This window comes from Empidonax traillii, unplaced genomic scaffold, assembly GCF_003031625.1.
Source record: "Empidonax traillii isolate 1590-97213 ecotype Southwest subspecies unplaced genomic scaffold, ASM303162v1 scaffold2140:size64023, whole genome shotgun sequence".
Taxonomy (NCBI): Eukaryota; Metazoa; Chordata; class Aves; order Passeriformes; family Tyrannidae; genus Empidonax; species Empidonax traillii.
This window is the reverse complement of record NW_020957333.1, coordinates 49259-60151: the sequence shown is the minus strand read 5'-3', so window position 1 is coordinate 60151 and position 10893 is coordinate 49259. Positions and strand designations below refer to the sequence as shown.

At 46.7% G+C, this 10893-nt stretch overlaps 1 protein-coding gene across 1 annotated transcript in view; it reads left to right on the top strand.

Moving 5' to 3' along the window:
- Positions 1 to 4760: 4760 nt before the first annotated feature.
- The window catches only part of RAB11B (RAB11B, member RAS oncogene family), a 10608-nt gene continuing 4475 nt past the window's right edge, over positions 4761 to 10893 (top strand). Inside the window, exons 1-3 of the mRNA XM_027909451.1 lie at positions 4761 to 4981; positions 6850 to 7043; positions 8582 to 8662. Coding sequence (XP_027765252.1) covers positions 4770 to 4981; positions 6850 to 7043; positions 8582 to 8662 — 487 coding nt within the window. The 5' untranslated portion in view covers positions 4761 to 4769. The remainder of the gene's footprint in view (positions 4982 to 6849; positions 7044 to 8581; positions 8663 to 10893) is intronic.

Here is a 10893-nt window from a genome sequence, read left to right as displayed (position 1 = left end):
TGTGTTTGTTTTACAGTCTTGAAGACAATGAGGGGAAAAACCCCTTATTTTTAATCCATCTATAAAGAAGAACAGCCTCCAAAAATATGCTAAACTGTCTGGGTCCAAAGTAGTTTCCTTCTGAAGTCATTCCACTGTCTGTTTCCCAGGTGGTTTAATTGCCAGGAACTTGAAAGCCTAAAAATTTTACTCCTTCTTTTCTTCCTGTGAATAGCCAATTAGGTAGGGAAAACTTCATTTGTCTTTTAAAAATACTTGTGCTGCTTTGATATGTGGTTTTAATATTATCTGGAGCGAGTCTTAACCTGAAGCCATTGGGTCAGGATCTGTGCTGGGCTGGTGCTGGCACACTTTGTAGCACTCAGTGAAAACTGGGGGAGAGAACTGTCCTTTTCTGTGCTGTGTTTTGGGAGGAGTCGTTGTGTGGATGGTTTTTTAAAAAATAAATAATCAAGCCCACAAAGAAACCCTTTCGTATCTACTCATCTTTTACTTCCTTCCTTTGAGACTTTTTGGGACTAGATAAGAAATAAAATGAATGGGACCAAGTGGAATGAGGTCTTTGCTGCAGGACCAACTCCCTTTCCTTTCCATTCTGCCTCCTCCAATAGTGGAATTAAACATCAAGGACACTTGGCACAATAATGTCCAGGAGTTTTGTTGGCTTGTTGTTCAGCCCCTTCTTAGCTACACAAATGGATTTTGAACTCAGCTCTGTCAGTCACATGTAGTGGTCAGAGTTAGAAATAGTGGTGTAGGAGGGTTTCAGTCTGGGAAAGTTTATCTTTATTAATTTAAGGCTTGGCCATTTCCCCTACCACTGTTTCTAAAGGAAATTTGGCTGCACTCTAATTTTAGCTTTTTCATTTGCATCCATTCGAGCAGTTTGCATCCTTGCATGGTAGTTTTATTTAGGATGACTGCAGTGGTGCTCCAAAGTCACAGTTCTTATACTTCTGTATAGTGGAAGATCTGGAGCTGCTTGTACAGGAACTTCTGTCATTTAGGATGAATTATATTAATGAGCTTGATGAAATGTTTAAAAGGCAAAGAGCCCCATTTATTGTCACTCTCCTTCATGGGAAGTGCTGCCTCTCCATCAGTTTTTCGGGGTGAAAGTGGCCATGGAGTTGGCAGCAGCAGTTCCTGCGTGCAGCTGGTCCTGTGTTCCCTGGTTGTGGCTGCTCATCAGTGTGAGCTCCAGGACTCCAGGACTGGACTCCAGCTCCAGGACTGGCCATTCCAGCAGGGCTGGACGAGCGTTACTGGCTTATGGGGACCAGCACAGGGGAGCTTTGGGGGATGTGAGTGTGGTTGCAGTCAGAGCTGCTCTGCTGAACTAGTGCCTCTTTATCTCAATTCCAAATTTTCCTTTCTTTGGTGAGTGTCCCCACAGTCAGAACTGCTTGTTTTGTGGATCACAACAAACTGCTGTTTGTTACCGAATTGCCTGAGCCAACTTTTGGGGGAAGGAGCCGAACTGTGTGTGCAGGGCTGGGCAGGGCAGGGAGGCTGCCCAGGGGATGTGACCCCAGCAAAGCCAGCAGTTCAGGGCTCTGCTCCCAGTTAATTTTGTAACTGGGATGGTGAAAAAGCAGGAACTTTTCAGGATGAGTTTTGAACGGGTCGGTCTGGAATTGAATTCCTGACCTCTGGATAACTGTTAGAAATATAGGAAGGCTTGTACTTATCAAAATGTGATCTGTGCAATAATTTTGCTCTTGAAGATTAGCTATTATTGGGTTTTATTTTAAAAATTAAATTTGAGGTTGTGCAGATGTGTGCTGGCTCATCAAAAAGGCAGGGAAAAGCAGCAGTAGGCAAAAGAGCTTTCTTTTACCTTTGAGGGAATTTAGACTGCTCTGATTAGAGCCTCAGCCTAACAAAGGCCATGCTTATTAAAAACAAATGCGTGTCCTATTAGTCACCAATATCTGGCAACCTTATGCACTTCAGATTTATCGTGAACTCTGCTTAGGTGGTCTCTGCTAGAGGGAGTCTCAGTCTTCTTGATTGTTCAAAAGAATAATATTCTTGTTTTTCCAGAATAATAAAATACTGTATTTACAATTCTATCCTAAACTTGTTCTGTTTATTTTCCCTTTCTTATCAACAATGTGTTGCCCTGGATTTTGAATTCTGACTTTTGCTTGCGTTGTACCAGGATCCCGAGGTATGGGCGGGTGTTGGGTGGGACTGTGCTCTAGGTCTGGGTGTTGTGGGGCCTGGCCAGGCAGGGAGGCAGAGTGAGGGTGGTGACTGGGTTCATGGATGGGTAACGTGGTGAACAATAACCCACCACTGGCACAGGGTGCTGGAGGAGAGGGAAATCAGGAAGGACTGAAGGACAGGATGTAAATGGGTTGCTAAATGAGGCTTGTCTATGTCCTTAGAACCATTTGATGATGAGTGCTGCTAGGTGTTGGTTCACATCACTTCCAAGATGAAACCAGTGCATCTTTCCATCACCAGTGTGGCCCTAAAGGCATTTGGGGAGTGAATTTTCAGTTCTGGTGAGGTGTGTTTAGGGACTATTGAGACTCTTAGCTCTCCTTTGGAACTTTCTTTTCTACTGTGTTATGACTTCTGAATGTGAACAGGCAATGCTGTCTGGTGGCCTGTTCCCAAATTTAGAAACTTTCCCAAGGTCTAATCACTTAGTCCAGTGGATTGAAGGTTGCTCAGCTCCCGGAAAATAAAAGTTTGTGGGTTGTGTTTGCGTGTGGGACCTCCAGCCTTGGCCTCTTTCTCCTGAAAGTGGAAATGCTCATTTAATGCTCAAGATTGAGTATTAGCAAGAGGCACTTGGAGACTGTGGGGTAGAGAGAATGTTTTTATTGAGCTGGGATTTGGTTGCTTTCCTTTTGACTTCTCGAAAATGCTCTCCTACAAGCTCTGCTGGAACATGGGGCAGCCCTGTGAAGGGAGCCTGGGAGTAACCAGCCACAGGAGTGCGGGACCCCTGGAATTTTCTTCCTGTGACAGATGGAATTAATGACTGAGGAGCTGTTTATGCGGTTTATGCCCAGAACTGATATAATTTTAAAATGCCAGAGGATGGGAGGTGACCAGAACCTGGAGAGGCAGCTGTGCTTTCTGCGGCTGCAAATTCTTGGGAATTTGGGAAGGTAACTTCCTTCAGAAACAGTTGGAAACTTCAGGGGTTTTCCCAGCTGGTCTAGCTCGTGGATATTCTTACCTTTGGCTCTGGACAGGGCTTTGCTGTAGGACAGAGCCCACTGCAGCCAGCAGATCCCTGTGCAAGGTGCGTGACCTCCGGCCCGTTCTTGGAACACCCCATGGAATTAGTGATGAAAACCTGTTTGTCTGGAAAATAAAGCTAACAGAATCCTAGAGTCAGAACTCGTAATTAAATCTTTTTTTGTCTCTCTGTTCTCATACCCCAAAAAATGGGTTAGGCAGTTAGCCCAGGAAGGCACTGAGCTGGTTTGGGCTGTCCCGGGTGGGCAGCTGTGGTGCCTTCCACGATCTGCTGGCTGCCCCTTGCTGCCTCTGTTGTGATTTGCCTGTTCAGCTGTGCTCACACAATTGTCTGTCTGTGCTGTCAGGCAGATGGGATGCTGGGGGGGCCATCCAGAGCATTTCAACAACCCCCCCTGTCGCAGCAGAGCCAGGGGCCATCAGCAGCCCCGGGAATGTGTTCCAGGGGCAGGGAGGCAGCGAGCTGGAGCAGGGCCCTGCCAGAGCTGCATCCTCAAACAATGGCCTGAGGAGAGAAAAGCTGTAATAACACTGAAAGGCAAGTACAATCCTTGGCCCTGGGAGAATGCTGGTGAGCTCATCCTGGAAGTGTGTGATGAGAAGATTCTTCTGTGATTGTGGAGGGGTTGGGAGTGTTTTTTGCCCATGTCTGCTTTTCTGTAGGAAAAACAGATCATATGAATGAGGAAGATCAGCAAATCTGCACTTTGAACTTAAGTAGGGAATATTCCCAAGGCTGAAGGAAGCTCCCAGAGACTGGCTGCTTTTTTTCTTTCTGCTTGAGCCAGGCCACTTGAATTCCAAAGCGTGTGTGATACACAGTTTGTGGAGCCAAAGGGAGGGTGGCTCAGCTGCTTCAGCCTTGTTCCTGTTTCTTGCTCTTGTCGATAAGCCCCAAAATAGAGGGAACCTCCTACCACAAGATGTACCTTTTGTTTTCACAATTCCTTCCAGGAATGCCGGGTGTTGTGTGCTGAAGATCTCCCTGCACTAACATTTTTCTGTTAACATGGCAACACTGCCTGTGGAGGCAGAGCTTGTAGCTCATCTCTTACTTCTCATGCAGCCTACTAGAACTCGTTTTGCTGGATGAAGTTCTGCTTTGCTTTGTATCTTGCTTGTAGTATCAGACGTCTCCTATTTTCCTCCTTTTTGTGCCCAACGTATTTATGAATTAAATTATTGGAATGAAACGCCCTATATGACTCCAACAGGGACTGCAAATAATTGTTTACTTGGGTGTTTTGCATTTTTTAATGAAAACAGAGCAGGTTTATACTGTACAGAGGCTTTTGTTGGGCAGACAGGGGGCCTGTTGCCATGTTTTTGCCTGTAGTGTTTTTTAAAATGTGGCTTGCAGCCTTCCTCTGCCAAAGGACATCTCTTATCTCTGCCTGCTGAGGTGTTTGGGGCCTCCAAAGCACCTTTGGCTTTGACAGTTGCTGTAGCAATTTCCCATTTCCACCTCCGAGTACTGAGCATCTGCCCCCTACGAAGCAGCTCAGGGGGGTTTTGGGGCTGAGGAAAGCAAGCTGTGAGTAGTAATAATGTCTCTTCTTTCAGTTGTGTTGATTGGAGACTCTGGAGTCGGGAAGAGCAATCTTCTGTCACGCTTCACACGCAATGAGTTCAATCTGGAGAGTAAGAGCACCATTGGGGTGGAATTTGCCACCAGGAGCATCCAGGTGGATGGGAAGACGATAAAAGCCCAGATCTGGGATACTGCAGGACAGGAGCGATACCGTGCCATTACCTCAGCGTGAGTACTTGCCTTTGCTCAGGACTCTGGCAGAGCTGCTGCAGATAAATTTATGGGTAGAGAAGTAATGAAACATTTGAGACATGTGACAAGATCCTTGTGACAGACTCCACTGTGGATCCCACTCATGAGATAGCAAATACTTTTGTTGTGGTCCTTGATTAATATAATGAAAGTAAGTTTTAGATTCTCAAGTTACTATTATAGGAACAAATGATAGCTTAAATCAAAAGTGTGGGAGATTCTGTCTGAGTCTTGTGATGTGGTTTTTTGCCTGCCCTGGATGTGCTGTGTTCATCAGGTGCAGTGAGTGTCATTTTGGATGGGAGCAGGGTACTGTTGGCATCAAGTTTTGGTCCAGGCATGGTGGGTTACTGTAACACCCGTGGCATGTGGGTTCTGCTGCCCCCTCAGTCTTGAGATTGAGGGTGTTTTTAGGACAGTCTGCAGCCACAAATTCCCTTGAAATCTCAATGACTTTAAATTAGTCACAGCCCTGAAAATTAGGTCCAGGAGTGCCCACGCTGAATAGCCAGGAAGTAGGAAGGCAACTGTGATAGTGCTGACTGTGCAGCATCAGTCACATCCCTGGTTAGAACAGGGTGGTGAGAAGCTTTCAGCTATGGCACCTTGTTAATCCACAGAGTGTCTTAAGATGTACCTCTGGGTGTACCTGTGTCTATGCAGGTACATAGAAAAAACTTACCTGGAAGAGGACAAAAAGCAAACCCTCTGGTCAGGCCTGGTTCTCCAGGCAATCTTCTGATCAGTCAGTTGATTTTTTGTTATGTTACAGATGTGTAGCTCTTTCTAAAGGTAAAAAACTGTTTCTGAGTCATGCACAGATTGAGCCACTTTCATTAAACTCAAGGTAAGGGGAACTTTGTCAAGATGGGGGAAAATCAGGAGAACCTGGAGCCCGTAGGGAGGAAGCTGTAGGGAAAGGGATGCAGACCCAAAGCAATGCAGAAGCAGATGTAGGTGAAAATTTCAAACTTCATCTTTTTCAGAACTGTTGGTGTGGTTTTTAGGATTTTTTGGTGACCCTTGAATTGTTCTTTCTGCTGTAAAAACTGTTGCTGAGTCTGGTTCAGCAACAACAGGCTTGGCTGCTGGGAGCCAGTGCAGCTGCAGTCCTGTGATCCTGCCTGTCCTCAGTGCTGGCACGAGCTGCTGCTCCACACACGGCTCAGCCAGTTCTGCCTGCCCGGCCAGCAGGGATAGGGGAATGTTTTCTGCTGACTTGGTGCCCTGACTCGGTTCAACAGCGTGTCAGACAGGTGCTGGTAGGATTGTGTGGAAGAGAGTTATGGACATTATAGGATTGATGACACAGACTGGCTTGTGTGGTGCTGAGCCCTTGACTTGTGCTGAAATGGGCCCAAACCTGCCCCGAGGGAGCAAACTGTTCTTGGATTGGGTGTGGATAGTGACAATGTAGCCCAGAGTCCCCTCTTGAATTTGTAAGAGAGAAAGGAGATATTTGAAGGATCAGGAACAAATACTGACATTTTACTGAGGACTATTTCCCTAGTGGAAGATTAAGTTATAACTTCACAAAACATCCCAGCAGTACCACTTCTGAAATGGTGAGTTCCTGTGCCCACTGTTTGAGCAGACTGAAAATGTCCTGGGCTCTGCAGGCTCTCCAGCATTTTGGTACATACACTGGCTATTTTTAGAAATGCCAGTAGAAAAAATAGCAGCGTTTGGAACTTGGTTTTGGGCTTAAAAAAAATCCCCCAACAGCAGTATTTTCATCAGCACAACTTTTTCCAAAGTGGAAAGCAGCGTAGAAGAGCCGGTGCCGGGTTTGTCGGTGTGCTGGGACCAAGCTCTGGGTAAAGGGCTGTGCCTCGTGCTTGCAGATATTACCGGGGTGCTGTCGGGGCCCTGCTGGTCTATGACATTGCCAAACACCTCACCTACGAGAACGTGGAGCGCTGGCTGAAGGAGCTGCGGGACCACGCCGACAACAACATCGTCATCATGCTGGTGGGCAACAAGAGCGACCTGCGCCACCTGCGCGCCGTGCCCACCGACGAGGCCCGCGCCTTCGCAGGTTGGTACCGGCCGGGGCAGCACGAGCCTCTGGGGCAGGGCCCACTGTTCTGCCAGCTCAGCTCTCGCCTCAGGATTTAGTTTGGACCCTAAAAAAAAATTTAGGATTTTTTTTTTTCTTAGTTAAAATAACTTGGCTTGTTAAATTGCGTGTGTGGTTTGGGGTTTTGTTTTTGGTTGTTGTGCCTTTTTCTTTTTTTTTTTTTTTTAATGGTTATTTTTGGTCTGGGTTTCTCTGTTCTTTAAATCTAGTGGTAGTACATGTTTTTGAAACACTGTCCTTGAGCTGCCTGATAGCTGAAGATTAAACACTTCCTCTAACAAGGCCAGAAACAGCAAGCAACATTTAGAAGAGAAAATGCCACAATAGAAACAAAAAATACCACAACACAAAATATCTTTCCTTCCTTCCTAGAAGCCTGGTTCTGCTGAATAGATATCAATGTGCACAGCTGCAAATGAATGCTGAACCTTCTCTTAGATGGTGTGGTTTCTGCTCCAGAGCACTGATGCACACAGAGAGTAGTGTCATCTAGTCTCACTGAAGTGCAGCAATCATCAGACTTGAAAATGATCAGCTGTTGGGAGAAGTCACGTGGGTTACGTGAGCTGCTGCCACTGCATTCCTTCTCCCTTCCTTACCTGTCAGAGCACTGGTCAAATACTCTTTGGCCCCCAAAGGCCTGGGGACATTCAGCTGACTTTTTATGGGGCTGTCAAGCTTGGAGGTGGAATTTAAATGTACAGCCTTTAAAATACCTCTAGAAATATTAGCAGGGCTTGCTTAAACACGCTCACTGAAGTTTGTACAGCCACTTTAAATGTTCAGATGAATGAGAAGTGGCATTTATCTAAGAGAAGCAAACCAAGTTGGTGGGTGCCCCAGATAGCTTGTTAGTTTGGTCACTTGGTTCAGCTTCTTATTTTTTGCCCCTGACTCTCTACTAAGGCTGTTTGAAATGACCAGTGATGGTCCTGGGGCTGCTGTTTAAGCTCTGTGACAGAAATTTGCCTGTTCCTGGGCAGATGGGGCAGAACCATTCTAGGTGCGAAGTTTGGGTGTCAGTCACTTTCTTTTTTAATAAAAAAAAAAATCTTTTGCATTGTAAGAGGAAAGGAGAAAATGGACTGTATTACAGGGGTTATTGTGATTTGAGTCTGGTTAGGAAAGTGTAGGTCTGTTGATCTTCCTGGAGTGGCAGAGGAGAATTGTGGCTCTGTGGCAGTTGAGGTGCTTTTGCCAGGGCTCTTGCTCAAGGTACTTCTGGGTGTGATCTGTAGCCAGAGGAAAATGATATTTGGTGTTGCTTGACTGAGCAAGGGCTGCAGTGGAAAATGTTCTCACACTGTGGGCAAAGAAGATGTTGCTGAAACACAGCAGCTAAATGTGTAACAAAGTGTTCCTTGTGTAACAGGGAAAAGAAAAAAACAACTGTGCCCTGCCTGGTTTGGCCTAAAAATAAAGGTAAAAACCTCAAAGTAAAGATGAAATAAAGTGTTATTAAAGTTTTTAACTGAACAACTTTTTATCTATTGCAGAAAAAAATAACTTATCTTTTATTGAAACATCTGCTCTGGATTCAACAAATGTAGAAGAAGCCTTCAAGAACATCCTTACAGGTAGGGTTTGTTGTGGATTCAGAGGAGCTCCTGAGGTGGTGGATCTTCTTCATGGGCACGTTTTGCAGTTCTTTGGGATGTTTTGGAGATGAATGCTGGGAATGATGGTTAGTTTCCAAGCCTTTTAACCTTACCTTTGTGTTCTGCCTCCCACTGCACGCATACCTGTCTGCCCAAGGAGAGGGTTTCTGTCTCCTGATGCTCTATAAGTTCAGGCTTTGGCAATAGCTCTGTTGTAAAGGAGAAGCAGCAGTTTTGTACCTGCAGGAAATCTCAGCAGTGAAGCCACAGCCGTGCTGGGAAGTTAAATGTTCCAATGTCTTCTCCTGCACCAGAGCAAGCTGGTATTTCTGTCAGGCTGCTGAACTCCTGTTCTCAGCTGGTGGCAAGGGCTGCAGGGGACTTCTGCAGACAAGGGCCTGGGGGTCCTGGTGGGTGACAAGCTGACCATGAGCCAGCCGTGTGCCCTCGGGGCCAGGAGGGTCAATGGCATCCTGGGATGCATCAGGAAGAGCATTGGCAGCAGGTCAGGAGGGGATCCTGCCCCTCTGCCCAGCCCTGGGGAGGCACCTCTGGAGAAATTTGTGCAGTTTGGGGCTCCTCAGGATGAGAGAGACAAGGAGCTCCTGGAGAGGGTCCAGTGGAGGCCCCAGAGATGATGAGGGGTCTGGAGCACCTTTCTAATGGGGAAAGACTGAGGGAGCTGGGCCTGGTTAGTCTGGAGAGGAGAAGGCTGAGAGGGATCCTCATCAGTCCATCCAGGTATCTTCAGGGGGTGTCAGAGGATGGTGCCAGACTCTTTTCAGTGCTGCCCAGCGACAGCAATGAGCATTGAGGAGCAGTGACCAGAAACTCAGACACAAGAAGTTCCACCTCAACATGAGGAAGAACTTCTTTCCCTGGAGGGTGGCAGAGCCCTGGAACAGCTGCACAGAGAGGATGTGGAGTCTCCCTCTCTGGAGGCATTCCAAATCCTCTTGGATGTGTTCCTGTGTCACCTGCTCCCCATGACCCTGGCTTGGCAGGGGGTTGGACTGAATGATCTCCAGAGGTCGCTTCCAACCCCAACTATTCTGTGATTCTGTGAAGCTGATATCTCAAAGCAGTGTCCCACTCTGAAAAAAGTAATTGGCAAAGAACCCTTAAAAATCTTATCTGGATAGGAAGAGGGAGATCAGACAGGTATTGGATTACTGCTCTATTTCTGTCTACCCCAGGAGATCTGAATCTTGTCTGTAGAGGGAACAATTTATCAGTGTGTTTGTTCTGTCTCCTGAAAAACTCTTTAAGGTCCATACAATGAACACGAAGAGTTGGCAAGATCCAATTCCTTACTAGAGCTGAATTCTGGGCCAATTAACTGTCTCTATAGTCTTGTCCCTGTACACTGTTTTGGTAAGTTGTGCTTGATTTACACGTCCCACAGCATCTCAAGATGGGCATTTTCTGAGCTTTCTTTGACCGGATATCGATTTCAGTTAAACAAGAACAAGCCTTTGTTCTGGTTCTTGATTATGGAGCAGTGTCTGGTCTATGTTGCTTATTGGATGCTGACCAAAAAAACTGGCTTTGCCTTATTGTTTCTTGATTATGTATCAGTGAGAGTCTATTACTGGAAAAAAAAGCTGAGCATTAATAAGATGAATTCTGAAGGCAAGCTCTTTTGGGTTCCTTTTGCAGGGGTGTGCAGGGAAGCACTACAAAGCACTGGGGTCACCAAGTCTGGTGCTGGCCAACTGTTGGTAACAGAAATGTGTTGCAATTAGAGGAAAATCACAGAATCCCAAAATGGTTTTGGGTTGGGAGGGACCTTAAAGCTCATCTTGTTCCAGTCCCTGTCATGGGCAGGGACACCTTCCATTAGCTCAGGTTGCTCTGAGCCCCGTCCAACCTGGCCTTGGACACTTCCAGGGATCCAGGGGCAGCCACAGCTGCTCTGGGAAACCTGTGCCAGGGCCTCCCCACCCTCCCAGCCAAGAATTCCTTCCCAATATCCCATCTAACCCTGCCCTATGTCAGTGGGAAGCCATTCCCTCTTGTCCTCCAGGCCCTTGTCCCCAGTCCCTCTCCAGCTCTCCTGGAGCCCCTTTAGGCACTGGAAGTCCTCAATAAGGTCTCCCCAGAGCCTTCCTTTCTCTAGCCTGAACACCCCCAGTTCTGACCCCAAGGTGCCCAGGAAGAGGTAGGCAGGTGAAATGGGTAGCCAAGCTGGTTCTGTAAGTAAAGAGCTT